This window comes from Prionailurus viverrinus, chromosome A1 (genome assembly GCF_022837055.1).
Source record: "Prionailurus viverrinus isolate Anna chromosome A1, UM_Priviv_1.0, whole genome shotgun sequence".
Taxonomy (NCBI): domain Eukaryota; kingdom Metazoa; phylum Chordata; class Mammalia; order Carnivora; family Felidae; genus Prionailurus; species Prionailurus viverrinus.
In genome coordinates, this window is record NC_062561.1 from 47,642,506 (window position 1) to 47,670,263 (window position 27,758).

Below are 27,758 nucleotides of genomic sequence, written 5' to 3' on the forward strand. Positions count from 1 at the left end.
TTTCAAATGGAGTCAGGAAGTCCAAAAGCGGGAGTTTTCACAGTCACTTGCCATAGGAAGCACAGCTCCACATTTCATCGTGGGCACCTAGTTTGTTCTACTATCCTAGTTTTATGCAGAATTCTTAAAACAGCTCTTCACTCTTGACTCAATGGAATGTTTGTACAAAAATAAGCATTTAGTGTGTTTCAGGTACATGGCAAAGAATCTTCCACACACGGTCTATGAGGTAGGGATAAATCCCCCCATTTTTCATAAAAGGACGCTGGATCTCAGTAGTAACTTGCCCAAAATCATGGCGCTGAACAGGAAACCAGGTGAGTCTGACTCCGAGAGATTGTAAGAACTGCAGAGCTTACACCATGTTGGGTTCTTCATTATGCTACAGCCTTGCACCTGTCAACTCAGCATTCTGGGGTGCCTCTGCTATGACACCAAAAACACTGGCAACAGAAGAAAAATATACCTAAATAAGACTTCATCAAAATTAAAAAATTGTGCAAAAAACACTGTCAAGAAAGTGAAAAAACAACCCATAGACTGGGAAAAAATGTTTGCAAATTATGTATCTGATAAGCATTATCATCCCGGAATGTAAAAAGAATCCACAGTAACAAAAACAATTGAAAATTGGGCAAAGGACTTAAATGGACATTTCTCAAAAGATATACACAAATAGCAAGTATATAAAAAGATGGCCAAGATAACAATTAGGGAAATGCAAATTAAAACCATAATTAGTTACCACTTCACACCTATACAATGGCTATTATTTAAAGAAACAAAAACAAAGCATTGGCAAGGATGCAGAGAAACTGGAATCCTTGAACATTGCTAATGGGAATGTAAAATGGTACAGCCACTGTATGGAACAATATGGCAGTTCCTCAAAAAATTAATTCCACATTAAGCACAAGGTCCAGCAATTCTGCTTCTGGCTATATACCAAAAGGAATCAAAAGCAGGCACTTGACTAGATATTTAGATACCAATATTAAAAGCAGAATTATTCACAATAGCCAAGACAGAAACAACCCAAATATTCACTGGATGAAAGGATAAACAAAATAGGGTAAACATATTAATATGGAATATTTTTCAGCCTTAAAAAGGAATGAAATTCTGATACATAACGGAAGAATATTTTTAATTTTTTTTTTAACATTTATTTTTGAGAGAGATAGACTACAAGCAGGGGATGGACAGAGAGACAGAAGGAGACACAGAATCCGAAGCAGGCTCCAGGCTCTGAGCTGTCAGCACAGAGCCCAATGTGGGGCTCGAACCCATGAACCATAAGACAATGACCTGAGCTGAAGTCTGACCCTTAACCGACTGAACCACCCAGCTGCGTCTATAATGGAAGAATCTTGAAAAGCTAACACTTAGTGAAGAGACACGAAAGGACAAATACTGTATGATTTGACTTATATGAGGTACCTAGAATAGTCAAATTCACAGAAAAAAGTAGAAAAATGTTCACCTAGAAAAATGGGCTAAAGGGAAGTGGGGAGTTACCACTTAATGGGTAGAATTTGTTTGGATAATAAGTTCTAGATAGTGATGGTTGCACAACAGTGTGAATGTTGTTATTGTCACTGAACTATAAAACCTAAAAATGGTTAAAATAGTAAATTTTATGTTGCATACATTTTAAAATATAAAATAAGGCAAGGGGTGCCTGGATGGCTCAGTCAGTTAAGCATCTGACTTTTGATTTTGGCTCAGGTCATGACCTCATAGTTTGTGGATTCCAGCCCCTTGTCGGTCGGGCTCTATGCTGACAACATGGATCCTGCTTCAGATTCTCTCTCTTTGCCCCTCCCCTGTTCGCGCTCTCTCACACACACAAAAAAACAAACATGAAAAAAAATGTAAAAATATATATACATAAAATGTGGCTTAGGGCACCTGGGGGAGGGGCAGAGAGACACAGAATCCCAAGTGAGCTCCAGGCTCTGAGCTGTCAGCACAGAGCCTGACGAGGGGCTGGAACTCACAAACCAGGAGATCATGTGACTTGAAGTTGGACGCTTAACCCACCCAGGGGAAGCCTGGGCAATGCTAATATAGCTATCTCCTTTAAGTACCAGGAGAAAAATATTCCATTTCACACCTCAAGCCTGATTTTACACTGTAAATTTAGTCTGCCCTCAAATAGTCTTCATTCACATGTAACTAATCAGCATCTAAATATAAGAATACCTACAGAAACACAAGTTGTACACACAAAAGCATAAACTAAATCAAAAGTACATGCCAATACCACCAAAATGGTTTTATTTTTGTCACTGACAACATGCATAACACTGCCAATTGTATCATTATAATTTGTTTTGATTCCGTTAAATAGTACTTAAGTATGCATTAAAAATATATGTTTACATTTAAGTGTAACACATTAAAGTTCTTTGTAAACATACTCAATATATTTTTCTGCTTTGTTTCATACATAAATAACTTAATCTACAAAATCATAAATAAAACTATTAACTCTTGTGGCCTAAGGGTATATACAAATTTTGGAGCCTGACAAATGTGTTCTCTTTATGATTTTGTAAGTAACAACATGCAATATATGCAGTGTTTATTAACAAATAAATGATTTAGCATCACAAGTCGTTATTGTCTCCCAACCAGGTTCTGCCAATAGACCTTCCAGTGCCCTTGGTAAAGAGGTTATCCACTTACAAAGTCAAAATTAAAAGATGAGATTTTTACAACAGTACAGAAGGTTGCCACTTAGATACTACTAAGCTTTACTTTGTCTGAAGAAAAAAGCTGCTAAAGAGTAAATGCTTGTACTATCATTTAAAAGAATGCTAACAAAACCTAAAATAAGATCAGATTAAAATATTAGTCTTGGGGAAAATATTCCATTGAGATTCTGTTACAGGAGCAGAATTAACACTGTTGTAAATTTCCCAAAATTTATTTTGAACCATCACTTTGATTCATTAAAACTTTCAGGGAAAAAATGACACAAAAAAGTGACCTCAGAAAGTTGATACAATTCCTGACATAGAACATTTGATTATTTACTTTTTGTTTAATGACTGCAAATATGTATTCCTTCAGAAAATATCATATTTGTTGAAAGATACTTCCTCTTTAGTGATTTATTAGATAACCACTCAAATTATTTTTCTGTAATAAAATTAAAGAATTTTGCCTGTTGGAAATGTTTCACTATGCTTTATTTTTCTAGGCCATCATGTTTAGAGTATAAAACTTAGAAAAAAAATATTATCAATTAATATTCTCATTAAATGTAAATAATCCAAATGACAAATAAAACTAAGCACTGTCATTACTTTTAAAATCTACGTTTCTAAGTTTTATTTTTCAGTCAATACAAAAACAATCTGGTTCATACTATTAACTGCCGGAAAAACTTTTGTTTAAAAAACTAAATAGTCTTTGTTAAAGAGCAGAAGAAAACAATGATTTCCATGCTCTTAATAAGAAAGATTTCTGATATACCTAAGTCTAAATCAAATCCATAAATAAGGTGGCTGAAATTCTGTCAACTTTTAACCCAATACAACATGAATCCACGGTTATTTTGCATAAACAATTCAAAATTAAATTTTATAATGGAAATGTCAACAAGTCATAACTACTACATTACTTCTGATGGGCTCCACTATACTTCAACCAGGCACAGCAGATGTGCACATCTGATAGACAGACTGCTTAGAAAATTAAAGCTATCAGAGCTATAAATAAGGAATACATAAATATGAACCAGCATTAGAGCTGTTAAAAAAAAGTAAGATGTGATGTAAACACATCTGATAGTTCTCTCTGTAAGCCATTTTCCACTGATTTATAAAGCTATGGTTTTATAATTCTTTTAAAAAGGAAAATGTTTCTACACTGATGCATGCAGTAATTTCATTGTACATTCTTGACTACAATGCAATCTTCAAATCCTCTTGAAGAGCCTGACATATCTCATCAGGATTTCTCCAGAAAGTCAGCTTGTCGCATTTTCAGCAGCCTAGAACAAGAAAGTAAGTTTCATTATAACAAAATCATGGAAAAGACACCACAGAGATATATTTGTCAATACTGTACTGTCATTAACAAACAATTCCTCCCCCACATATACCAAGCCATCAGGATAATGCAGTGTTTTTCACTTTTTGCAGTACATTAGAACTACCTTTTGAACTACTGCTAGCCTAACAGTGGAAAATTGTTATATCATCTTAATGCAGTTAACGTAAAAATAAAAATATACTGCTACTGGAAAAACTGACCCACAGCAGACCTTGTCCACACACTGTATCCACCTTATCCAGTCTTTATTGGTTTATCTGTTTCTGCATGTTTCATTTTAGTGTGAAAAGGGGATTAAGAATGAAAAAGACCTTTCTGTTACAGGGCAGAGAAAAAAAAGGCAAAAGGAATACTGAACACATGGCTAATCCTGCTTCACCTATTTCACCAACTAGTATACTTTCCCCGATTATTCTGCAGGAATTTCCAGACACTATATTATTATCAGTAAATGATTTGATACAGATTTCTAAAAGATAAAAATTTAAACAAGTAATTTCTTAATTCCAAATATGAAAATGATGATTTTAAACAAGTGTTTCAGAAATACAGGGTAAACTTCTAATTCATGTATGTTTCAACTTCATAATTAAAACTTACTTTTATGTTTAGTCTAAGTTCGAAGGCCTTTCATGAAAATCACTTAACGTGCTGGGAAAATTGTAGTTCTCAATCTGAAACCTTCTCTCTGCAATCAACAGAACCTACCTCGTCCAGATAGTTGGCTATTCTAATTAGCCTTTCGCTTCTTTAGGTTTATTATTCACAAGGATTAGAAAACTAGTTTGAAAAACATTCCCCCTATTCTAAAAGATTTCTTACTTCTTTCTACCTTTATAGGTTCTTATATTAGTTTTAGCTACATACCTTTAGGCACTTTGTCTTCTTCCTAACCCACTTTTTAGTATCATCTACTTCAAAGAAGACTTGAAATAATATAGACAACTACAGAAATTTTTAAAAATTAAAGTACCTTTAACTTTTTGTCCAGCCGCATTCCATTTTCATATGAATTTTAGAGATTCTCCTCCAAGATACAGACATTGAAATAAGTATTTTCACCTAAACTAAGCAAACCATTAACCCTGTACAGCATTCCCATTACATGAATGTAGCACTACTCTGTTTGAAAGGACAGTAATGGCATCCTAGAGAACTAGTTACCAGATTGTCATTAGAGACTCCAAAATCTCGTAAGCATTGGCCCTGGGGAAAAAACCAACCTTAACAAGTCTTGTCTTTCACACTTCCCTTTCCTGTGTACATTTATTCCCTCCTTTGGGAGGATGGGTGGGGACACAAGACTTATTGAATCCCTCATTTCTCTCCCAGCTGTCTCCAATGTCCTCATGCTGTACAAGACGTTCATACAGTGAGGAGACACGTCGGTCACCCTAAGATATCATCAGACAGGACAGCTGCAAGAGAAAGGGCAAGGCTTATTCTGCATAGGAATGCATCAACAGTACAATTCAAGGCCCCTTGGCACTAAAAGTAGAAGATACAGGAAAAGTAGGTTTTGCCCAGAATTTCTGAAATCACAATGTGTGAATGATTACTTACACATAAATACTAGCTCTAAGGAGACAATACCAAAATTCAGTGTTGCTAGATCATTCATAAAGTCTATTTTTTAAAAACTGCACCTAATGTCCTATCTATGCTGTGAGAGATACACATAATGTGACATATCTATTGATGCTTAAGAAACTGACCTAATTGTGTTACACACAACCAGTTACTTTTACTATAAGTGACTTAAACATTATCAATATACAAATGTATGAGAAAGAAAGGCAAAATAATTAATGAAGAATGGTTGCAATTTTCTACAGTTAACTAAAGAACAAAGGAAAAACTGGATGTTTCAGACCAACAGCTCCTTGCAACATTTCAGGATGTCCTCGATTTACATTTTACACATTCTAAAATAGAGTTAAGTACCATAATACAATTATATTCTAATCACCAGGATTTCAAGGTAAAGGCAGTAAAACATAATAGGAACAGTTTTTCCTTACCCTATTTTTAGTTCTGAGAGAAAAAGTATGAGAGAAATTAATTACTAGCAACCACCCAAAAAGGGGAAAACAACCATACATTTAAAAAGTCTATAAAGATGGGGCGCCTGGGTGGCTCAGTCGGTTGAGCGTCCGACTTTGGCTCAGGTCATGATCTCACAGCTCATGAGTTCAAGCCCCACGTCAGGCTCTGTGCTGAAAGCTCGGAGCCTGGAGCCTGTTTCAGATTCTGTGTCTCCCTCTCTCTGCCCCTCCCCAACTCATGCTCTGTCTCTGTCAAATATAAACAAACATTAAAAAAAAAATTTAAAAAGTCTGTAAAGAGTAAAGAGTGGTCAAGGAAAGACAGGTGTGGTTCACATTATTTTTAAAGTAGCATACCATCTAGAATGGTATTTGCCAAATATCACTGGTTATCTTGTGGGTGGTTCTGAAGGATTTGTTTCCTTCCTTAATACAAATTATATACAGATTTCAAAAATGCCTTTAAAGAAAACATGAAAAAGTTCTAATTAACAATTTTCTTCTTTGCTACAAACTCTTCAGGATTATCCTCCCGGTTTGTGTTTTTTTTTTTAAATATTTATTTTGAGAGAGAGAGAGAGAGAGAGAGAGAGGGAGGGAGGGAGGGAGGATGTGCCTGCAAACAGGAAGGGGAAGAGAGAGACAGGGATAGCCAGAATCCTAAGTAGATTCTGCACGGTCAGTGTGGGGCCAATGCAATGCTCGAACTCATGAACTGTGAGATCATGATCTGAACGGAAATCAAGAGTTGGACACTTAACCAACCGAGCCACCCAGTGCCCCAAGTCTGAATAGATTTTATAATTATTTAAAAACCTGACTAAAAGAACTTAGTAATCTTACATGCACAGTTAACAAAAGGTTCACATTCAGAATACTTAAGGAAAGACTACCAGTAAAAAAGGGAAAATAAGCCAGAAAAAATGGGCAAGCAACTTGAAACGGTTATCTCGCAAAAGAAAATGGCCAAAAATATGTAAGAACATTCAACCTCACTGGTATTAGAAGAAATGCAAATAAAACCATATAAGAAACCTACACATACCCAGCAAAAATGACTAAAATTAAAAACACTCCCAATATTAAGTATTGACAAAGACGTGGAGCAAGGAAGGGAAATTCGTATGCTGCTGCTGGAAACAGAAATTAGGACAACTACTTTAGAAGAGTTTAGCATTATCTATTCAAGTTGAAGATAAACATAACCTAACAACCAAGGAACTTTATTTCTAGAATACACACCCAAAAGAAATGCATGCATATATGCATCACGAGACATGGACAACTATACTCACAGCAGCATATTCCTAATAGCCTCACACTGGAAGCAATCGAATGTCCACACAAGGTAGAAAGGATAAATAAATAGTAGTACATTTGTGTAATGAAGCATGATTATTCCAGTGGAAAGGACTGTGTTACAGCTACACACAACATAAATGACCCTCACATGATCCCACTCATAAGTGGAATCCAAAAAACAAAAACAAAATCAGAATCAGACCTATAAAAAGTGAACAAACTGATGGTTGCAGAAGGGAGCAGGGAGGCAGATGGGCACAACGCGTGAGGGGAGAGGGAGAGCCAGGCTTCCAGTTACAGAATGAATAAGTCACAGGAATAAAAGGCGAGGCATAAAGAAATATAGTGATGTCATGGGACAGATGGCAGCTTTTGGTGAACATATAACATAGTATAAACCTGTCAAGTCACTAAGTTGTACACCTGAAATTAATGTAACATTGTATGTCAACTATACTCAAAAAAACCAGAACACAAAAACTCTCAAACATGTTAAATGGGGGCGCCTTGGTGGCTCAGTCAGTTAAGCCTCTGACTTCAGCGTGGGTACTGATCTCGTGGTGCGTGGAGTTCAAGCCCCGTGTTGGGCTCTGTGTTGACAGCTCAGAGCCTGGATAGAGCCTGCTTCAGATTCTGTGTCTCCCTCTCTCTGCCCCTCCCCTGCTCATGCTCATGCTCTCTCTCTCAAAAATAAAGATTAAAAAAAACCATAATGTTAAATGAAGAACTAGGTAAAGACTGTGCTCTAAGATTCTCTTTATATCAAGCTCGAAAATTTTATAAAATTAGCCTGCAGTGTTTAAAGACCCATGTTAGACAGTAAAACTGTTCAAAGAAAGTATCTACCATAAAAGTCAGGACAGTAGCTACTGGAAGGGGAACAGGACATGTTAGTGATGGGGGAGCTCCCAGGAACTTCTGAGTGCTGGCAGTGAGAACTGTACGGATAGTCTCTTTATGATAAATTTTTGCTCTGTGAATATGCTCTGTTTACCTTTTTGTGTTAGTTTCCCTCCTAAAGAACCCTAGCCTTCTTTCATTTTGTCCCGGTTGCTTTCAGTCAGGCTGGCAGTGTTCTGTGCACAGACAGTTGACTGCATCTAGGAGTCATGCACATAATCTCCTTACCACATCCACACCCTGGGCCTTCTCTCCAGAGCATGCTCTGGGGTAAGGCTGATAATTTTCCAAATCAAGTGGTGGTTCCTTTTCACTTACCAGTTCCTTCCTTGATTTCTCATTCCTCTTATATTTTATTTTTCAGTAGCAAAGGAAAAATCAGACTGCACTTTCCACACTTTGCTAGGAAATTTCCTCTGCTAGCTATCCAAGTTCATCACTTACAAGTTTTATTTTTCTTCCAATAGTAAAACATAATTGAGCCAAGTGCTCTGTCACTTTATAGCAAGGACGATCTTCCCTCCAGAGTTCAATAATATGATCCTCATGAGGTCTCACCAGAAGCCCCTTTAATGTTCATTATTTCCAGCAACATTCTGTTCATAATAATGTGTGTATTCTCTAAGACAAACAAAGCTTTCTGTACAGCTCTCCTCTCTTTTCTGTGCCCTCACCAGAACTGCTTTTAATGTCCACATTTCTACCAAGTTTTTTCAAGGAAATCTGGGCTCTATTAAGTGGTGTAAAATTTTCCCACCTCAACCCATCACCCAATTCCAAAGCCACTTCCTCACTTGTAGGTGTTTATTACAACAGCACCCCACTTTCTAAAAGTGAAATCTGAGTTAGATTTCTAGAGCTGCCATCACCAGGTTCCAAACAAACTGGGTGGCTGAAAACAACAGAGATTTATTTTCTCACAGTTTTAAAGGCTAGAAGTCCAACATCAAGGAGTCAGAAGGCTCTAGCAGAAGATCCTTCCTTGCCTCTTCCTAGCTTCTGATGGCTGCCAACAATCCTTGGCCACCACTCTCATCTCTGCCTCCACTGTCACAAGCCATTCTCCCATGTCTGTCTGTGTCTCCACATGGCACTCTTTTCGTGTATCTTGGTCCAAATTTTCCTTGTCTAATAAGAACATCGCTCATTAATCCATTATGAGCTCACCTTAACTTAATTACACCTGCTGATACACTATTTCCAAGTAAGGTCACATTCACAGGTACCGGCCTTGAACATATCTTTTTGGGCACAGACACAACGTTAGTCACAACACAAGGAAAATTCTAAACACAGCTGGAGACTTCTGTGAGAGACAACATGGTCCACGATAGTAGCAATTTTTGTAGTTGAACATATGCTACAAAGATCCTGGTTTTCAGAATTTCTAATGGTGACAGAAGTTAATTTAATAACATTTAACTAGGATCTTTCACATAAATCCATTAAAAAATAAAAAAGTATTTTTATTTATAATGAACTAACATACAAATCTCTAACCTTTAGTGCTTCAGTGGCCTTGCGAAGTTCCTTAATAACCGACGATAAAGCTTCTGGGTTAATTCCTTGTTCACAAAGACGTACACAAATAGACAGAGTTTCCATATCTAAGCCAGTATTCAAAATTCTTGAAATTTCCAACAGAACTGAAAAAGACATTGAGAAAACTTCAAAAAAATTACATTTAAAAATATGCACACATTACTGTTTTTAATTCATAGAATACTGCACAATATCAAAAAACTAGCACAGCATCCCTAGATTTTGAAATTGTCAAGTATACTGTCTTGCTCTTACTTAGTCCTAGAACCAAAACTAGACTTACACCACCCTCCCTCCGCATAACTGCATTTTACACTGTGATTTATATTCTACCACTCACTTAATATCAGTATATGCATCATAATCAGGATTATTCTGAACATTTCCCCATTTTTTAGTAACCTTTTACAATGTAATTTAGTCACATAACATCCCATTATATGAAAACACCATACATTACTTAGCTATTCTATTTTAAGAGTTAAGTGGGTCTCATGTTTCCCCCACTGAAGTAATACTGTGATAAGCATCTGTACATACTAATTTCATTTTATTAGGATAAATTCCTAGAAGTGGAATTGTTCAGTAATGTACATATTTAAGGCTTTAAAAGTGCTTAGAAGCGTCTACAATTTGACGGAATCATGTCTGTTGAAATCTAATAGTAAAAAACAAAAGTTTATTTTTTAACTTCATTTTTTATAGTTACTTCATTTTATTGTAGTTTATAAAAGTAATTGACATGAGAAACACTAGCAAAAAGCAGCACAGAATATAAATACATTGGCTTCATTAAATTTTGTTTTATGGTGGTTGTTCCCCAGAGCATGTTTAGAATTTGTTAAGTCAATGGTCAACATATTATCTATTGCTTCCTGTATTATTTTCTCTTGGCATTATATTTAGAAGGTTATTCCCCATGCAAAGATTATAGAATTATCCATCAGTATATCCTTCCGTCACTTCAAAGTTTATTTCCTGCCCACCTATAAACATTTAAATATTTAACTCCCTGGAGTTCGGGTGGAAAATAGGATCTGAAATAAGTTCACTGCCTCAATACTATTTGTTGAGTGACTTATATTTTTACCATTCAATTAAGATGCCACCTTTGTCACACAGTAAATTCCCATTTACCTATGGATTTGTTGCATGTCTATCTTATTTAATTACTAACTTTTATCAGCATGTAGAAGGTTCAAGATTCTTTGTAATCTTTCATTTTTGTAAGCTTTTTTGTTCTCTCAGTGAACTTAAAAATCCTGATCAATTCCAAAAACAAACTCCAGGTGGATTCTGACTTGCATTGCATAAAAACTACGGTGTTGAATGGACAAGTTAACAATACTGAATGATCCATTAAGTCTAACTCCTTCTGAAAACTATTACACTATTCACAATGTGCATGAAATGGACATTCACCTTTTTATATTAGACATTCATTTTCATCTCCAGAATTTCAAGTTTTTTAAAAAAAAAGTCTCCCATGCCTCTAATTAATTTTTTGAACACATGGAGTACAGTTCTAAGGTCCTTGTCTTGCTAATTCTAACTGTGTCAATTTTGGGTCTGTTTCAACTGATTCAATTTTCTCCTATCATTGGTTGCATTTTCCTGCTTTGTATACTTAATAATTTTTTATTAGATGCTTGACATTGTAAATTTTACCTTGTTGGTTGATAAGTATTTCTGTACATATTCTTAAGCTTTGTAATGAGATGCAGTTAACTGAAAACAGTTTGAGTCATTTAAGATTTACATAGTCAGGATTAGAGCCCTGTTTAGTGCACAGCTAACTGTTCCTCATCACTGAGGAAAGATGCTCCTGAGTACTATACTCAATGCCTTGTGAATTATGAAGCTTTCCATTCTGGCTGGTAGAGAGAAGCCTTGTATAAGCATGGTGTACTGTTCCTTCTAATTCTTTTGGATGCATTTTCTAGCTTTTTGGGTACTTTCCTCATACATATGTGCTAATCAATGCTCTTCTGAATATTTGAGGAGGACCCTTCTCCTGATCTCCAGAATCCTCTCTCTGTAAGCTCTTTCCTCTCAGGTATTCTGTCTTGCAAACTCTACCTGCCTTGGTCTCCCTGGACTCAATAACCTCCTTTTGCTAACTCAGGGGGTCCAAAGAGTTCTACCTGGGTTCGCAACACCCCCCAACTGCTGGGAACTCTCTAAAGGTACCAAGAACAGGAAAGTACTGGGCTCACTTCATTTACTGTGCTTAGGATCACTTTCCTTCACAGCCTGATGTCCAGTGTCTTGAAAACCATTGTTCTGTATCGGTTTTGTTGTTGTTTTCCAGGCAGGAGGGTAAATCCGGGTTGTTCCTCCACCATGGCTGGAAGCGGACAGCCCTTTCCATTTCATTTCTTCAGTCTGGATATGCCAACATACCAATAATGTTCTTCAGTTGTATGTAGGCTGTAATTTATGTTATGTTGAATTTATTTCACTAACTCTATTTTGAGATTTCTAATTTCCCCTCAGAATTGCTTGTTGTTTTTAAGTTTATCTGAACTTTTTAATGTTTATTCACTTTTTGAGAGAGAGAGAGAGAGAGAGAGACCACGCGTGCATGCGCACGAGTGGGGAGCGGGGAGAGAGGGAGACACAGAATCTGAAGCAGGCTCAAGGTTCTGAGCTGTCAGCACAGAGCCCAACAAAGGGCTTGAATTCAAGAAGCCCTGAGATCATGAGCTGGCTGAAGTCAGACGCTTAACCAACTGAGCCACCCAGGCGCCTCTATTTAACCATTTTTGAAAGACAGAGCAGGAAAGAGTGCAAGTAACAGTGGGGAGTGGGGGGGGGGGGGTGGGCAGAGAGAGAGGGAGAGAAAAGAATCTCAAGCAGGCTCTGCCCAGTCAGCAAGGAGCCCCAACGTGGGGCTAGATCCAATGAACTGTTAGATCAAGACCTGAGCCAAGATCAAGATTTGGGACGCTTAACCCTGAGTGACCCAGTGCCTCTGCTTGTTATTTCATAGTTACATGCTTTTTTATAACCACTTATTTCATGACTGTTGTTTCTGCCTTTACCTATTTGAAAGTATATTATCTTTGGCCATTTTTGAGATTTGTGTTTTCTGTTTCTTTAAGTATAAGCCAGCAGGAAAAGAGAATGCTTAAGTGTCTGCTCTCTAGAGGCTAAGTACCTCTTAGGTGAGTTCAAATGTCACCTTCATTACTTAGTAAGCAAGGTAACCTTTCTATGCCTTTATTTTATCATTCTGTGAAAGTGCGGTAATAATACTTTACAGGATCATTGTGAGGATTACAGGACATACGCAGAACGCCGTGTCCACTGGCATCTGGTAGTGCTCAAAAAAAGAGTTACCTGTTACTACTAAACTTTCTCCCTCTTTTTCAATTTGTATGTGAGTTGTTTATGTTTTTCATCTACCTTAGGTACTTCTGTGACTTCTGGTTGGAAGCTCATCTTCCAAAGGAGATCTTTATTGATGTCCTGAATTGGAGAAGCATTCTTGGACCGGTAGTGTCACACCAGCCCCAGCCCTCTGGATCAGACTGGTGGAAACACCCTGGCTCCAGACCCACAGGACACACGGACGGTCCTTCCCAATCCCTGGCCGTGGCAGATGGCACGTTTCTGGCCCCAGCTTCTCTCGGGCAGGGCAGCATGCTTTGTCAGGTTTCATTCCCAATCGCCTGCTGTGGTGCCCATCTGCTCTTCTCTTTGGGGAAAACCTCTCTTTCTAACCAGGAGATCTTCCTTTCTTGTTTTTAAACATTGCTGGGCTGATAATTGCATGTTAGTATTATTTCCGGTCCTTTTTATATGCTTGGAGCAGAAAGTTTCGGCAAGTGCTCAATCATCATCAAATTTGATAGTGAATCATCAATTTCTTTAATTTTTAGTTTTGATTGTTTTCACAAATTCATTCTACCTTGCTTTGGTATATTCTAAGTGATTAGTGCAGATACCCATAATATGCTCATAATACTTATTTTTATTTTGTAGCCAGTCATCTTTAACTCTACTGAAGTTCTTCGGTTTTCAGTTGATTCTCTTGTGTTTTCTAATAATCATTTTACCTACAAATAATAGTTTCACATCTTTCTTAACAGTCTTTTCCTTTTCTTATCCTGCACTATCTGCTAAAACTTTCCTATTAATGCTTTAAAAAGGCAGTGAAAGCAGGTATTTCTGATTTTATTTAGAATCCTTTTAACATTCATGTTAAGGATGATGGTGATTTCATATAGCTATCCTTTGGTGTAGCATTTACTGTCTTCTTTGCTAAGACTCTAAAATTAGGAACAAAGTGTTGAGTCTTATGAATACCTTTTCAGCAAACACTGAAATAACCAGGTAGTTTTCCTTTTTACATAGCAAGAGAGTACATTATGTTGCCAGACTACAGTCACAGAAGAACAATTAAGCATGGAAAATCCCTACTTTTACTGTAAGCAGTTAGCAAGCCTGCTCTTTACCTTGAAGTAGAATAGATTTTACCTCATTCCTCACATTGGTCACTGTAAACATTTCCCTGAGAAATAGCAGGAAGAAAGAACAGTCAGGGCCCTGCCTTCTTGGCCTCCAGAGCAAGAATGTGCAGGTATGCTCAGGTCTCATAGGCTGCATCTCTCAACAGCGTCACTGCATGACTTCTGACACTAGGCTTAAAAAGATGACTCTCTCTTGAGACACTCTCCCTGGCAACCCAGCCACCAACTGGGAGCAAACCCACATGTTCCAGACAACAGCCCTGCTGCAGGCCCAGCTAATAGGCAGTGTCAACTAGAAGATATATGAGTGGGGTGCCTGGGTGGCTCAGTCGGTTGAGTGTCTGACTCTTGATTCCGGCTCAGGTCAGGATCTCACAGGTCATGAGTTTCGAGCCCCACGTCAGGCTCTGTTCTAACAGTGCAGAGCCTGCTTCAGATTCTCACTCTCCATCTTTCTCTGCCCCTCCCCACTGCTTGCTTGCTCTCACACTCTCTCTCTCAAAATAAGTAAATAAACTAAAAAAAAAAAAAAAAAAAATAGAAGATACGTGAGTGAAGAAGCTTTGGGATGACTCTAGAATAAGCACTAACTGCAATGCACGAGAGACCCCCAATGAGAACTACCCAGACAAGACTGGCCAATGTCCAGAACTGTGAGAGACAAGTAACTGTTGCTGTTTTATTTCACTAACCGTGGGATGGTTTGTTACAGGACAGCAGAAAACCAGAACACATACTCTGACCCTACTCCAACTCACCAACATTATCATCACCATCATCATTAACTGATACCGACAAATTCTCCTCTCCAGTTTTCTCTTCCTGGTAGACCCCTATCCTAAATGCTCTGCTCGTTCTTCATGCCTTTGTTCATGCTTTTCTCCTCTGCCTTTTTCTATGTAATTCCATGCTCTCTTTCAGGTCCATCTCAGTACTAGTATTTCTTTCCTTTAAGCTTGCTTATAAGATTTATGTTGATCTTTACTTCCTAACTTCATAACCTGTCGGTAATAAGTACTTCTATAGTGCCTACTGTGTAATTGGTACTTACATGTATTTTATGCCTATGTTACTGCTGTAAATATAGTTATGAAAAAGGTAAATATGGTCCCAGTCCTCATGAAATTATGGTGTAGGTGAGATAGATATTGAAGTAATAACTGATCCTTGTTAAAAGGGAAATAGGGACAAGAAAAGCATACCTCCAAAACAAATTACAAGGACATCCTACTTAGTTGTGACAGTGTTTAGGAAAGATTTGTTCTGAAAAAGTGACAATTAAACTTAGACTTCAAGGGTGAAGACAACCTGAATAATGCAGAGGCAGGAAAAAGTGCAAAGAGAGGGAGAGTGAAGAAAACAGCTTGTGCAAAAGTTCCTGTGCTAGACAGAACTTGGTAAGTTCACAGAATAAATTCATAGATCTGAAAGGCTCTTCATGTAAAGGCAATGTAATTACAGGGGGAACATAGGTGTAAAATATGTGAAAAGATAGACATGAACACACACTAAGGCTCTACTGAAGATTTCAGAACTTTGGCAAGATATAAAAACGGGAGGATACAAACAGATTTTCATTTTTAAAAGACTTTGGCTGCATAGTATGGAATAGATCTTGGAAAGAGAGCCCAGTTAAGTTGTTGCAATCTTGGTGATGGAATGGCAGATGGCATGAACAGGAGAGATAGAGACAAGTGGTTCAATTTGAGATGTAGGAAGAATTGAAAGGGCTTAGTAAAGAAAAGAAGGCAGGGAAGGTCAAAGAAAGAAAAATGACTGCTAGGTTTATTTCTCCCATCAGTAATTAGACTGACAGCAAGGAATATACATTTGTTTCACTGACACTGCCTTGTACACTGTGAACTCTCTTAACTCCTTTTTCTAGCTGACTACCTGGTATATAACTAAGCAGCACTACAGTGAAAGATAAAGAAGTTTGGTTTTTTTTTAACACAATTGTTAAAAACCATAATTACCAGTAGGAATTGGAGGCATAAAGAAAATACAGGAAAACAAAACTCAAAGTATGAAACTATCAATAAAGAGTATCTAAAATTTCAAAACGCTGAAAAGCAAAAAAAGGTCACTGAGTACGCTGGAGGACAGAGAGAGGGGTAGCTGAAAAGGCTGACATTAAAAAAAAAAAATTTTAATGTTTATTTATTTTGGAGAGAGAGAAAGAGACAGCACAAGTGGGAATGGGCAGAGAGAGGGAGACATAGAATCTGAAACAGGCTCCAGGCTCTGAGCGGTCAGCACAGAGCCTGACGCAGGGCTCGAACTCATGGGCCATGAGATCACGACCTGAGCTGAAATCAAACACTTAACCAACTGAGCCACCCAGACATCGGGAAAAGGCTGACATTTTAAAGAAGGAATCTGGGAGAGAATGTTAAGAATCTAAAAATGAGAGCAGGGGACTGATACAAGACCGTATACTAAATTAGGACCAGAATCGGTCAGGTTCCTTTCAGAGTGAGCCACATAGATAAACTATAAAGTCTACTTGCTTCTGAAGTATCATCAAAATGCTTTTATTTCATAATAAAAATAAAAATGTTCATAGCTGAGTTCTACAACCCTAACATCATTCAGATCTGTTAAAACATTAATTTACTATTAGCTGACTCTAGTACTGATGGGAGAGGAGTAAAATGAGGAGAAATATACTAGACCTTGAAGGAGGGAAGTCAGATTCAAAAACTTTTGGCTCTCATGGGTGGATATAAATACAGGGAAACCCCACATTAACAGAGTTTCATATATTAATGCTATTTGGATAGTTCAGTCTAGCCCGTTGGGCAAGCTAAAGTTTTATTTCTGGGAATGAATGTGAAGGAAGATGGGATTATAAAATGACAACATGTAAACTTGTCCAATTCAGTGTATGGTCAATTATTTATAGTGTGTCACTGTGTTTACCTTTGTGTCTCAATTATTATAGACAACATGGAAAATATAGTTTTCTGTTAACTTTGCAATAATTCAACTTCACATTTTATGTGACTGTCTTAGACTCTAATTATGGCATGACATATGGCAGGGATTTTCTGTAAGTTTAGAGTTCTAATGGACATAATAGTCCCTAGCTGCCACATTTAACAAATGGTGATCCAGTGCCAACCTGGGGCCTTTCTATCTTGAGGTTTGTGGGCAAACTGTGTATAGAGGAGCAGCATTCTCAAAGTCACATAGACTCTCTTTGAATTTTTATTTTTAAAACAATCTGTCAGGGGCACCTGGGTGGCCCAGTCAGTTGAGCATTGGACTCTTGATTTTGGCTCAGGTCAAGATCTCACGGTTTGTGGGTTCGAGCACCGCGTCAGGCTCTGCACTGACAGAGTCTGCTTGAGATTCTCTCTCTCCCTCTCCCCTGTGTGTGCGTGCTCTCTCAATAAATACACTTTATGAGGCACCTGGGTGGCTCAGTCGGTTAAGTGTCCAACCCTAGATTTTGGCTCAGGTCACGATCTCAGGGTTCAGGAGTTTGAGCCCCACATCGGGCTCTGTGCTGGCAGTGTGAAGCCTGCTTGGGATTCACTCTGTCTCCCTGTCTCTGCCACTCCCCAGCTCTCTCTCTCTTTGAAAGCAAATACATAAACTTTAAAATAAACTTTAAAGAAAAAAACGTCATTTCTTCACTTTTTCACATGCTTATACTCTCAATAATCATTTTACACACACTTCTCAGTAAAAATCTTGATGCAACCAATACAATCAGTTCTCATTTGTACATTGGCAATTCCACCAGCAATAAAATGTGAATTTTCCATTCAAATGGGATTCTATGGCCATATAAATAAGGACCTGAGCATAGCTAACATTAAGAAAACTAACAGGAAGTGAGGCCTCTTACTCTCCATTCGGTTAGAAAACCCACTGGCTTCCAAGCAAAGGTGTAAAACAAAACCAGCATCGCCCCACTTTTTGAAAGTTCGTCTCCACTTAGCTTTTACGAAAGATCTATATATTTTTTTTTTTTTAATTTTTTTTTCAACGTTTATTTATTTTTGGGACAGCGGGAGACAGAGCATGAACCGGGGAGGGGCAGAGAGAGAGGGAGACACAGAATCAGAAATAGGCTCCAGGCTCTGAGCCATCAGCCCAGAGCCCGACGCGGGGCTCGAACTCACGGACCGCGAGATCGTGACCTGGCTGAAGTCGGACGCTTAACCGACTGCGCCACCCAGGCGCCCCCGAAAGATCTATATTAATAGCTATTTTTGCTAACCAAAAGAAATCCAAAGAGGGTTAAAAAAAAAAAAAAAGGCAGAAAGTGAAAATAGTGTTCAGTGCTTGTTTGCAGCAAGCCATTAGCATGTAACCCCAGCATTTCTGAGCATCACTGCCAAGCTCCTTCCCCAGGAATTACACTCAGTATCTACCATCAAGCTGCCAGAGCTTTGAACTATTACCGGGAGCACATGTGCTTTTATCTCCATTTCTTTTGTATATCTGTTAACAAGATGTGTCTTAAGGTATCAGAAAAGTCCAAGAAAGATTATTTTCTGGATTTGAGAACACTCAAAAAATTTTCCATATAAGTTAATACTAACTGCTTCTTCACTTTATACCATTTCAGCTTAGGAAAATTTTCATGGGAACACTGCTTTCGGAAAGCTGGTGAAACCTGTAATGTTATACACATATCACTTCTTTCGTATTTAAGTCCACTTACAAAATAAAACTAATATGCTGTGGTACACTGAGGAAGAACGGGAAATAAGCTGAAAATGGTGTTAAGAACAAAATTCTACGTTTTGGAGAAATACCAAATAGATTCTTGGTAAGTAAAACTTAGATGCAAAGATTCTAATAATATAAGTAGTTCCTTAAAAAGGAAGCAGCGGGGCGCCTGGGTGGCTCAGTCCGTTAAGCGTCCTACTTCGGCTCAGGTCATGATCTCACAGTTCATGAGTTCGAGCCCCGTGTCGGGCTCTGTGCTGACAGCTCAGAGCCTGGAGCCTGCTTCACATTCTGTGTCTCCCTCTCTCTGCCCCTTCCCTGCTCATGCTGTGTCTCTCTCTGTCTCAAAAACAAATAAACATTAAAAAAATAAAAAGGAGGGGCGCCTGGGTGGCGCAGTCGGTTAAGCGTCCGACTTCAGCCAGGTCATGATCTCGCGGTCCGTGAGTTCGAGCCCCGCGTCGGGCTCTGGGCTGATGGCTCAGAGCCTGGAGCCCGTTTCCGATTCTGTGTCTCCCTCTCTCTCTGCCCCTCCCCCGTTCATGCTCTGTCTCTCTCTGTCCCAAAAATAAATAAAAAACGTTGAAAAAAATTTAAAAAATAAATAAATAAATAAATAAAAAATAAAATAAAATAAAAAGGAAACAGCAACCTGTGCAGAAAAAGCAAGAAGCCTTATTAGAAGCCCCCATAAGAAACAGCTGAATCACTAAGTGGGGCCCTACAGTAAAGCAAACAAGGAGATACAGCGGGAAGGCTGACACTACTTAGTGAGAACTGCACACTACAGTTAGGGTTCAATAAAGATGGAGACTGATGTCAGTATCCACTGGAAAATGTCAAAAACGCAATGTTTTAACATCCATCAAACACACATAGGTGGATGCGAATAAAAAGGAGACAAAGGATTCTGCAAGTGGGATGTACACGTAACATAACATAAAAATAAAAGTAACTACTTTTTGATCACCTTTGATACGCCTTTACCTGGTTGTCTTAAATATTCACAATAACCTCAGGAGGAAGTGATCTCATTTTACACAGAATAAAGAAAGAAGCAAGCTCAATGATGTTTAAGCAGCTTGTCTAAACTCACCCCCAGGAGTACAAAGTGGCCAAGCCGGCAGAGAGTAGAGAGAACAGAAAGGGTAACTCCAAGACACGTCTAGCACGTGTGCGCAGGCTTTACGCCCGCTTGCTTGCGGGCGCGAAAACAGGTTAAATACACCTACAGTCTCAGACACGGGCGTCACTTGATCCAGGACGAACAGAGCAGTTATGAAGGGGTTGACCTAACAAGCGCCTACTGTACTGCTAAGAGACAAAGGACACAGAGGTGACCAAACACACAAGGCCACTGTCTGCAAGGGGCTTACAGACCTGCAGACTGTCCTCGCTCGGGACTATAAGCAAGGGGGACTCTGCACCAGGCCCGGCTCAGAAGTGGGTGCGTGGGGCGACAATGGCTCCCGAGGCCTGCAAGGGGGGACAGGACAAGAGGACCCGACGCAGCGAAGGGGCGTGGCACGCGGGGAGGGGGCGGCGCGCGGCTCCCGCGCGGTAAACACGGAGCGCGTGCCGGGCTGACGTGGGGGCCCGAACGTCGTGCGCGCGACAAACTACGCAAGAACGAAGAGACAACTCCCAAAGGATGGGGCCATCAGCCCTACGGCCCTGGCGGGTCCCTTGGGAGAACCCTCAAAGATGCTGTTTGGGGCAGGAAGTGGACCTAAAGTCCTTCTGGACTCATCGCCGCCTGGGAGGCCTGGCTGCGGGAAACGGAGACAAGGTAAAGGGGGACTAACGGGCACTCACCATCCATGGTCTCCCTCACCGCGTTCAGATTCGCCGCCGCCGCCGCCCCGGCACCGCTGCTACTCGCCATGGCGGAGGCCGAGGGAGGCGGGAAAAGGGCCTGACCCGGAACTGGAGCGCCTTCCTTTCTCCTGGGCAATCACACCGCGCGTCCCCAGCTCACGCCGGGCAGGCTCCGCCCCTCGCGCTCGTCGCCAGCGTGGGGCTGCGTTGATTTAAATTTGGAGCCTCGTTACTCAGCGCGGAATGTGAAGCGAGGAGTTGCCATTCGAATTTACTACGCGGCCTCGATGCGATTGGTTGGTTCGCGGACAGCGGTACGTCGCGATTGGCTAGCTCCCCACAAGGCCCGTGCCCTGGTTGGCCTAAGACAGCGCGGAAGCGGGGAGTTAAAGAGTCTGTGCTTGTCGTGGGAGCTGGCCTGGCCCCTCGGGAGCGCCCTGGAGTTGCCTATTGGGGGGTTCCTTTTTACACACACCACTAGGTATGTTCTTTGTAGTCCCTGGCCTTTCCTCTTGTCTGGAATTGGAGAGATCACTTTTCCTTCCTCGGAACCCACCTGCCCACTGTCCCCGGGGTGAATGGGAGCAGCGAGGGAATAGGTGAGGAAGAGTTGGGGGGGGGGGGGGGGGACGCCAAAGTATGATCGTGTAGGGTTGGGGGTGACACTGGCTTGAGTGTCCACCCTGCTCCTCACCCAACGAAACCAGCTGCTTCAGCCTTCCAAGAAGTGGATTCTTTATCCACGGTCGTATCCCCTGATGACTGAAAGCAATGCAGTCTCGCCTTCTACCCTGGAAGTCAGCGAAAGGAGGATGTTTGAGGAGAGGCAGCCAAAGGCGGTTAATTTCTTAGCCCTCATCAGTCATACTTATTTGATTGGTGCTAATGTGGAGGAAAGGCATCCGTGCACAGGCTTCCTCGTCTCGTATTTGCTTGTTGTAAATAACTGTTGTTTAGTAACTGCAGTTTAATAGGCAATTGCTGGGATATCCGAAGGTTGTTCAAAATGCTTCGAGATGTGAAATGAAGAAACCATAGGTGTAAGTCCTTTAGTTGAAAAGAGTTTTGTGTCTGTTGTTAACATTTAGTTGCCTCAGATCGATCCTGAACACATTCATATTTGGCTGACTGCTATTTATATGCCACTTAACTTCTCTGAGCTTAATTCTTCTGCAAAATGGTATCACTACTACCATACCTCTAGCCTTCAAGGTTATTTTAAGGATCGCTTTAGAAACTATATGTGATGCCTCTTTGTAAACTATATTTTTTTAAAAAACCCAAGAGCGTTAGATTTTGAGGGTGTTTTTTTTTTTTTGCGAAATATGCTTATTGAATACATTTTAGTTGTCCCAGCGAATGTGGAACTTTATAGTTTTATTGTCCATACTTATTTCTTTTTAGTTTTCTCTCTGTGCTATGGGAGATGTCAAAGAATCAAAAATGCAAATAACACCGGAAACTCCAGGAAGGATCCCAGTTTTGAATCCTTTCGAAAGTCCTGGTGATTATTCTAATCTCCATGAACAAACGCTCTCCAGTCCTTCTGTTTTTAAATCAACGAAATTACCAGTAAGTTATTCTTGACTAGTATTTATAAGTTAGTGTTTACAAACTATTTTAAATGTAAACATCTTTCTTAGCAAGTTAAGGGAGAAATTTATCATGGAGCACATATATCTGGAATGTGCTTTTTTAGTTGTAATGTTCACTATAGTGTAGTGGTTGGGCTAAAAATAAGTTAGCTAGGTGGATTTTTTTGTTTTTGTTTGGTTTTTTTGTTGTTGTTGTTAGCATTCCTCCATTTTTTTATTCAGTAGATAATATGTTGGCTTCCTGTAACTAGATGTAGCTAGATAGTATGATTGCTGATATATTAACTAATACCATATTCCAGGAGAAGCTGTGTTCTCTAATTATCTATTCTCATTTATTCAGGAAACCTATTTGAATGCTGCTTTGTATTCGATAAAGTGCTAGACGTAGAGAACAAGTCAGGGTCATCAGACACAAACTCTCAAGAAGCTTGTATTCTAATACAGAGATCACCAAACTATTTCTGTCAAGGGCCAGACAGTAAATATTTTAGGCTTTGCGGGTCATCTTGTTGCTGTTACAACTAGTCACTATGCCTTGTATCACAAAAGCAATCATAGGCAATATGTAAACAATGAGACCTTGCTGTGTTTCAATAAAGCTCTCTTTATGGACATTTAAATTTCATATAATTTTCACATGTCATGAAATGATAATATCCTTTTAGTTTTTCCAACCATTTTTAGCTTGCAGATTGTAGAAGCCAACCTCTACTCTAAAGGAATAGATATAACTAATCTAGGGACTTCAAAACAATATATGTGCCACGATTAGTGGTTAAACACAAGGGTGATATGGAAGGGAAAATGCTCTTGGAGGTTAGGGAAGACTTCATCCCTCTAGGTTATGTTTGCTGTTATTTGCCACCTAACAAGAGCAAGAACACTGGAGTTCTTTTGAAGTATAATGTCTTAACCTAGTAAATTACCTAGAAAAACTGCCAAGTGTGTGGCTGTTTATACTACACTTTCATACCAGCTTAAACAAAGACCAAGTGGAGGAAAGTTTTACAGTTATGTAGTTTATATTGAGTCATGAATCTGACCTCGTGATTTTTTATTGAACCTTATTAAATGTTAGCTATATGTTAATATAGAATAGATAATGGATTGGCTGCAACTTAATCCTCAAAGCCAGAATGTGTGGCATGTTGACCTTTTAAGCCTGACTTTTGTCAAAAATGCATTCTGAATTACAGATTAGGTTTTGGATAAGTTTTTGGTTCAGTTGGATAGTTGACTACAGAAAAGCAGCAGTGATTACCATTCATAATTATTTTAAGGATCAACTATTTTATGAACCTTTGTAGGCACTTCTGTAGTTAGTACTTGGTTTAGTTTCACTTCATTTGTAAGTAAAAGTAAAGACGTATGATAACTCTTAAAAAAGATTTTTACTTGGGCATGGTGCATCACTGATGAGTATTAATTGTGAAATTTCTATACTTCATTCTACTGTGACTTTTTTCCATTATTATGTAATTTCAAAAATCACCCAAATGGAAGATTTGGGTATTTTAAAATAGATATGGTCCAGTCAGTTGGTTTTATGATTTGATTATCATTTGCCATTTAATTTACTGGTAAAGCCAAATTTTAAAATATGAGCTTTAAAGTACTTTTGTATTATAACCATTCACATTATTTTTGAAGCTGACAGTTGTTAGCATTGTGATGAACTATTTTAGTTTGCTTTTACTTATAGGTTCACTTTCTTTTGTTAAGACTCCAGGGAAATTTAGATGGTCTATTGATCAACTAGCTGTAATAAATCCGGTAGAAATAGACCCAGAAGACATTCATCGTCAAGCTTTATACTTAAGTCATTCTCGGTAAGTTTTCTTTTCTTGTGTCTAAGTGTAATAACATACTTTCAAAGGGACATCAGAAATTCCAGTGATTGAATATATTTATATGTAAAGATATCAGGGAAGAAAATTTTTGATAGACATTTATTGTATCTAAATGAAGAGTAAATTCAAAGAACTATATCCAGAAAGAGTCTCTTGCTAACAGTTCTAAACCTGAGTAGGAACCTTTTTTTTTTTTTTTTTAAGAGATAATCTTCCTCTGCTACTTACGGGACAACTGTGCTTTCCAGCACTTGGTAGAAGGAAGAACATTTTGAAATTTGTATCATTCTACATGGTTGTGGCTTCTCCCATTAATTTTTGTATTGTTTATTTTTTTGGTGGTAGGGTAAAGCAAAATATTCTTTCATTGCCATCTGTGTTTGGGGAAGCTTAAAATCCCTTTACCAAGTTAAGACACATTGAATGAAAGGGTATCTGTTAGCAACAGAGAGCTTTTCTAGACATTATCCAGCTTTGATATAGGACCCTCAGGGATCTGAATTACATCGTGTTGAAGTCAACCTCTTAATCAGAGCAGCCTTAACTTGTTTCTAAGCATAGTGTGCCCCAGACTTGTGTTTTGTGCTGCGTGATGATGTCCGGTGTAGTGAGAATGTGCACTTCTTTGGTGCAACAGACCTAGCTTTTTGATTGTGATTTACTGTAAACTCTAATTATAAGTAATAGCCTTTGTCAGTAGTTTTGGGGGATTCTTGTTAATGTCAGTTTTATAGTTTGATTTTTTTTTTTATTTTAATTTTTGAAACAATTGAGTACTGGTAAGACCAGCTTTTATTTTTCAGTCCCAAGGTACATGTGTTGTCAGTCCACAATAATGGACAATTGTTTGCCTCTTAACTTCAGAATTCAGTCACACAAAAATGCATACCTGATAAGATGTTTTTGCAAATACTCGTCTGGATGTTTCTGCCCCTTTCTCTCTCGGCTCAGTAACTTGATAACCATTCACTCATAATTCATGTCCATCCAAAGTGTAGTAGAAAGGGAAAAGAATGGGGACAGCATTAAAGAATTTTTAATTAAATGTAGAAGTTTTGAAGAGAAGGTGAAAAAAAAGAATATCTAAAAGCAAATGAGTTACAAATTAGGCTGATTTTTTTTGTTTGACGCAAAGTATATGCTTTATTATTTGCCTCTTGGTATACTCAACCATGGATAGCTATTATCTATCAGTTATGAAGTCTTTATTTGGCATGTTGAGCAATACTGAAGTAGGATAGGCTATTATTCCCATCTAGAGAGTCAACAATACAATTAACCAAAGGTGTGACACAACATGTCTATATTTATTAATAAATGATGTATTGTTTAGGTAGGTTTATGGAAAGAATCTTGGTGTATTTCAGTATATAGATTTGTAATACAAAAGAGGGGAAAAGGGTGGTAAAGACCCTAATTTTAATTACTATTGTAATTCAATGTATGGTTATTGCTTCTACAAGGATAATGAGTACCTTCTCAACAAAATGTATTGATTCATTCTTAGAAACAGTGGCTTCCAGTGTCTCTTCCTGTGTAATATGAGTTCCCAATTTCAGTGCTTCCCACCCTTTTGATACCGCTACACATAAAAAATGATAACTGTAAGACAGACGAGTGCAAACAAATAAGTCTGGCCATACGGGAGGTTAATAATCCCGAAAAGGCCCTCCCTGACTCAGGACTCATTGAAGGCATACCAGTAACCTATATGCATCATGCCAGTGTTCTGTGATGTAATGGTCAGGATACTCTGTCCTGTATGACTTCTTAGAACCTCCCGTGATCAGGTTCTACAATATTTGCCTAAACCGATATTCACTGCTTCTAGCAGTCACTTGACTATTTCAGGTTCTTAAAGTCCCTCTGATGAAGCAGCAAAATGTTTCTGAATGAGGTAATACTAAATCAGAGCTAAATACTCTAAATACTAAATACTACATGCTGTTATTATTATGCACTGTCATTTTGACCTGGTTGTGTTCCTGATAAGGTAAAGAAAACTGATTTATTTGCCCCCCAGATGGCTGTTGTTCAAGCTGAGATGTGTAGATTATCATTGTAATCTAATTTCTCATAATTCCCTTACTTGAAAAATTCATTTGATTTTAGTTTCTGAAACATACATTCTTATATAATTTTTGTTAAGCCACAAAAAAAAATATACATGAAAATTTTTGAGAGAAAATAAATTGTTGTAAAAAGAAGTGTTTTACTAATTTATTGACAGAAAGCAAATGTTCTCTTCTGGAACAGATGTAAGAAGTCCTACAAGGCTAACTGCTCTGTTCTTAGCAGGTCTGTGCCCGGTACTTGAGACCTGCCTGACATGTTACGTAGCTGATAAATTTGTGTTGTTGTATTGCATATTGTATCACAGTGAAAAAAATTCATTTGGACAGAATTTTACATTGTCAGTATTTTATTTCATAAGTAAAATTTTTGCCTCTTTATTCAGAACTGTGAGGATAATCGTTTCTTCTATTTCAGAGTAAGAGTTCATTCTAAAATTATAGCTATGATAAACTTGCAGTAATTGAAGAAAAAGAATTTGGACAATTTTTAGATTTCTGTAGAATGAAATACTTCTTAATTTGTGATGGTTAAAGGACGAGGTTTATTCAGATTACTTTATGTCGTAACTAGTAATTTAAAAATTATATCACTGTAAGCCTTTTTAAAGAAAATACTCTTCCATTCACACTGAATGGAAAAGAGGGAGGTAAGCCTAACAGCCAGTGCCAAGTATCTAAATACTGTCATTTACTAATGTGATAAGATACCAGTTTTTCTTTAAGATGAGCTTAACATTTGCCAGTTTTCAACAGAAGGAAAGTATTTCTTTGAAAGCTTATTATTTCAAATGTTCAATCAGCTGAAGTAATGGCATGGTTATTTTTCTCCTTTATCTCTGTATAGAATAGATAAAGATGTGGAAGACAAAAGACAAAAAGCCATTGAAGAGGTAACTTAAAACTGTTACTGATCATTAAGCCAGTTAAGCGTCAATTCTGCATGCATGTCCCCTCTTTTAGGATGACTTCCTTCAATCATTTGCCATTCCAGATTCCCACCAGCCTGGCCTGTCCCCAGCTTTGTCAAGCTCCCTTCTGTGCACCCATAAGACGATGTTGTTCATCCATTCCCCTGCCTCTCCTAGAGCGCTTACAGTATTGTAATGATTGGTTTAATACTTCTCTCCCCTAGACAAAGGGATTTTTTTGGCCAATATTGTACTTCGTTTGTCTTTTCATTCTCCAGGCCTAGCACAGTTTGTCTTCCTTGTGCCTTCAGAATACTGATGAGCACAAGCTTTGGTTTCAAGTTGGAGTTTATGTAGAGGAAGTTGAATATTTTCAGACCTGAAAATCTAGATTGGCATTGGTAATGGTTTTATCTGTTAATTTGAATTTTTAAGACATACAATATATTTCATGAAATAAAATACCTTACTGAAAAACAGAAAAAAGTATATTC

The 27,758-nt window shown here is 38.4% G+C and overlaps 2 protein-coding genes across 6 annotated transcripts in view; one reads left to right on the forward strand and one right to left on the reverse strand.

The window, feature by feature from the left end:
* Positions 1-2,253: 2,253 nt before the first annotated feature.
* Positions 2,254-21,110, reverse strand: MZT1 (mitotic spindle organizing protein 1). 2 transcript variants are annotated; one of them, XR_007151252.1, is made up of 4 exons: positions 20,831-21,110; positions 9,813-9,958; positions 5,289-5,483; positions 2,254-4,003 (listed from the first exon to the last, which is right to left on the reverse strand). XR_007151252.1 is itself a non-coding variant. In XM_047854588.1 (3 exons), the coding sequence occupies exons 1-3, from the start codon at positions 20,898-20,900 to the stop codon at positions 3,980-3,982; spliced, it is 240 nt and encodes a 79-aa protein (XP_047710544.1). In that variant the 5' UTR covers positions 20,901-21,089; the 3' UTR covers positions 2,254-3,979. The 2 variants fall into 2 exon arrangements, 1 of the variants encoding a protein (XP_047710544.1); XM_047854588.1 differs by lacking the exon at positions 5,289-5,483 and having other exon boundaries at positions 20,831-21,089.
* Positions 20,581-27,758, forward strand: part of BORA (BORA aurora kinase A activator) — a 29,051-nt gene continuing 21,873 nt past the window's right edge. Inside the window, exons 1-4 of one of the 4 annotated variants that reach the window (XR_007151237.1) lie at positions 20,581-20,804; positions 22,238-22,405; positions 24,154-24,260; positions 27,201-27,246. Coding sequence is in view for 3 of the 4 variants with exons in the window: in XM_047854572.1 (XP_047710528.1) it covers positions 20,667-20,804; positions 22,238-22,405; positions 24,154-24,260; positions 27,201-27,246 (459 nt within the window). In the remaining variant the exon portion in view is untranslated. The remainder of the gene's footprint in view (positions 20,805-22,237; positions 22,406-24,153; positions 24,261-27,200; positions 27,247-27,758) is intronic. The other 3 variants (XM_047854572.1, XM_047854560.1, XM_047854579.1) reach the window with 3 other exon arrangements.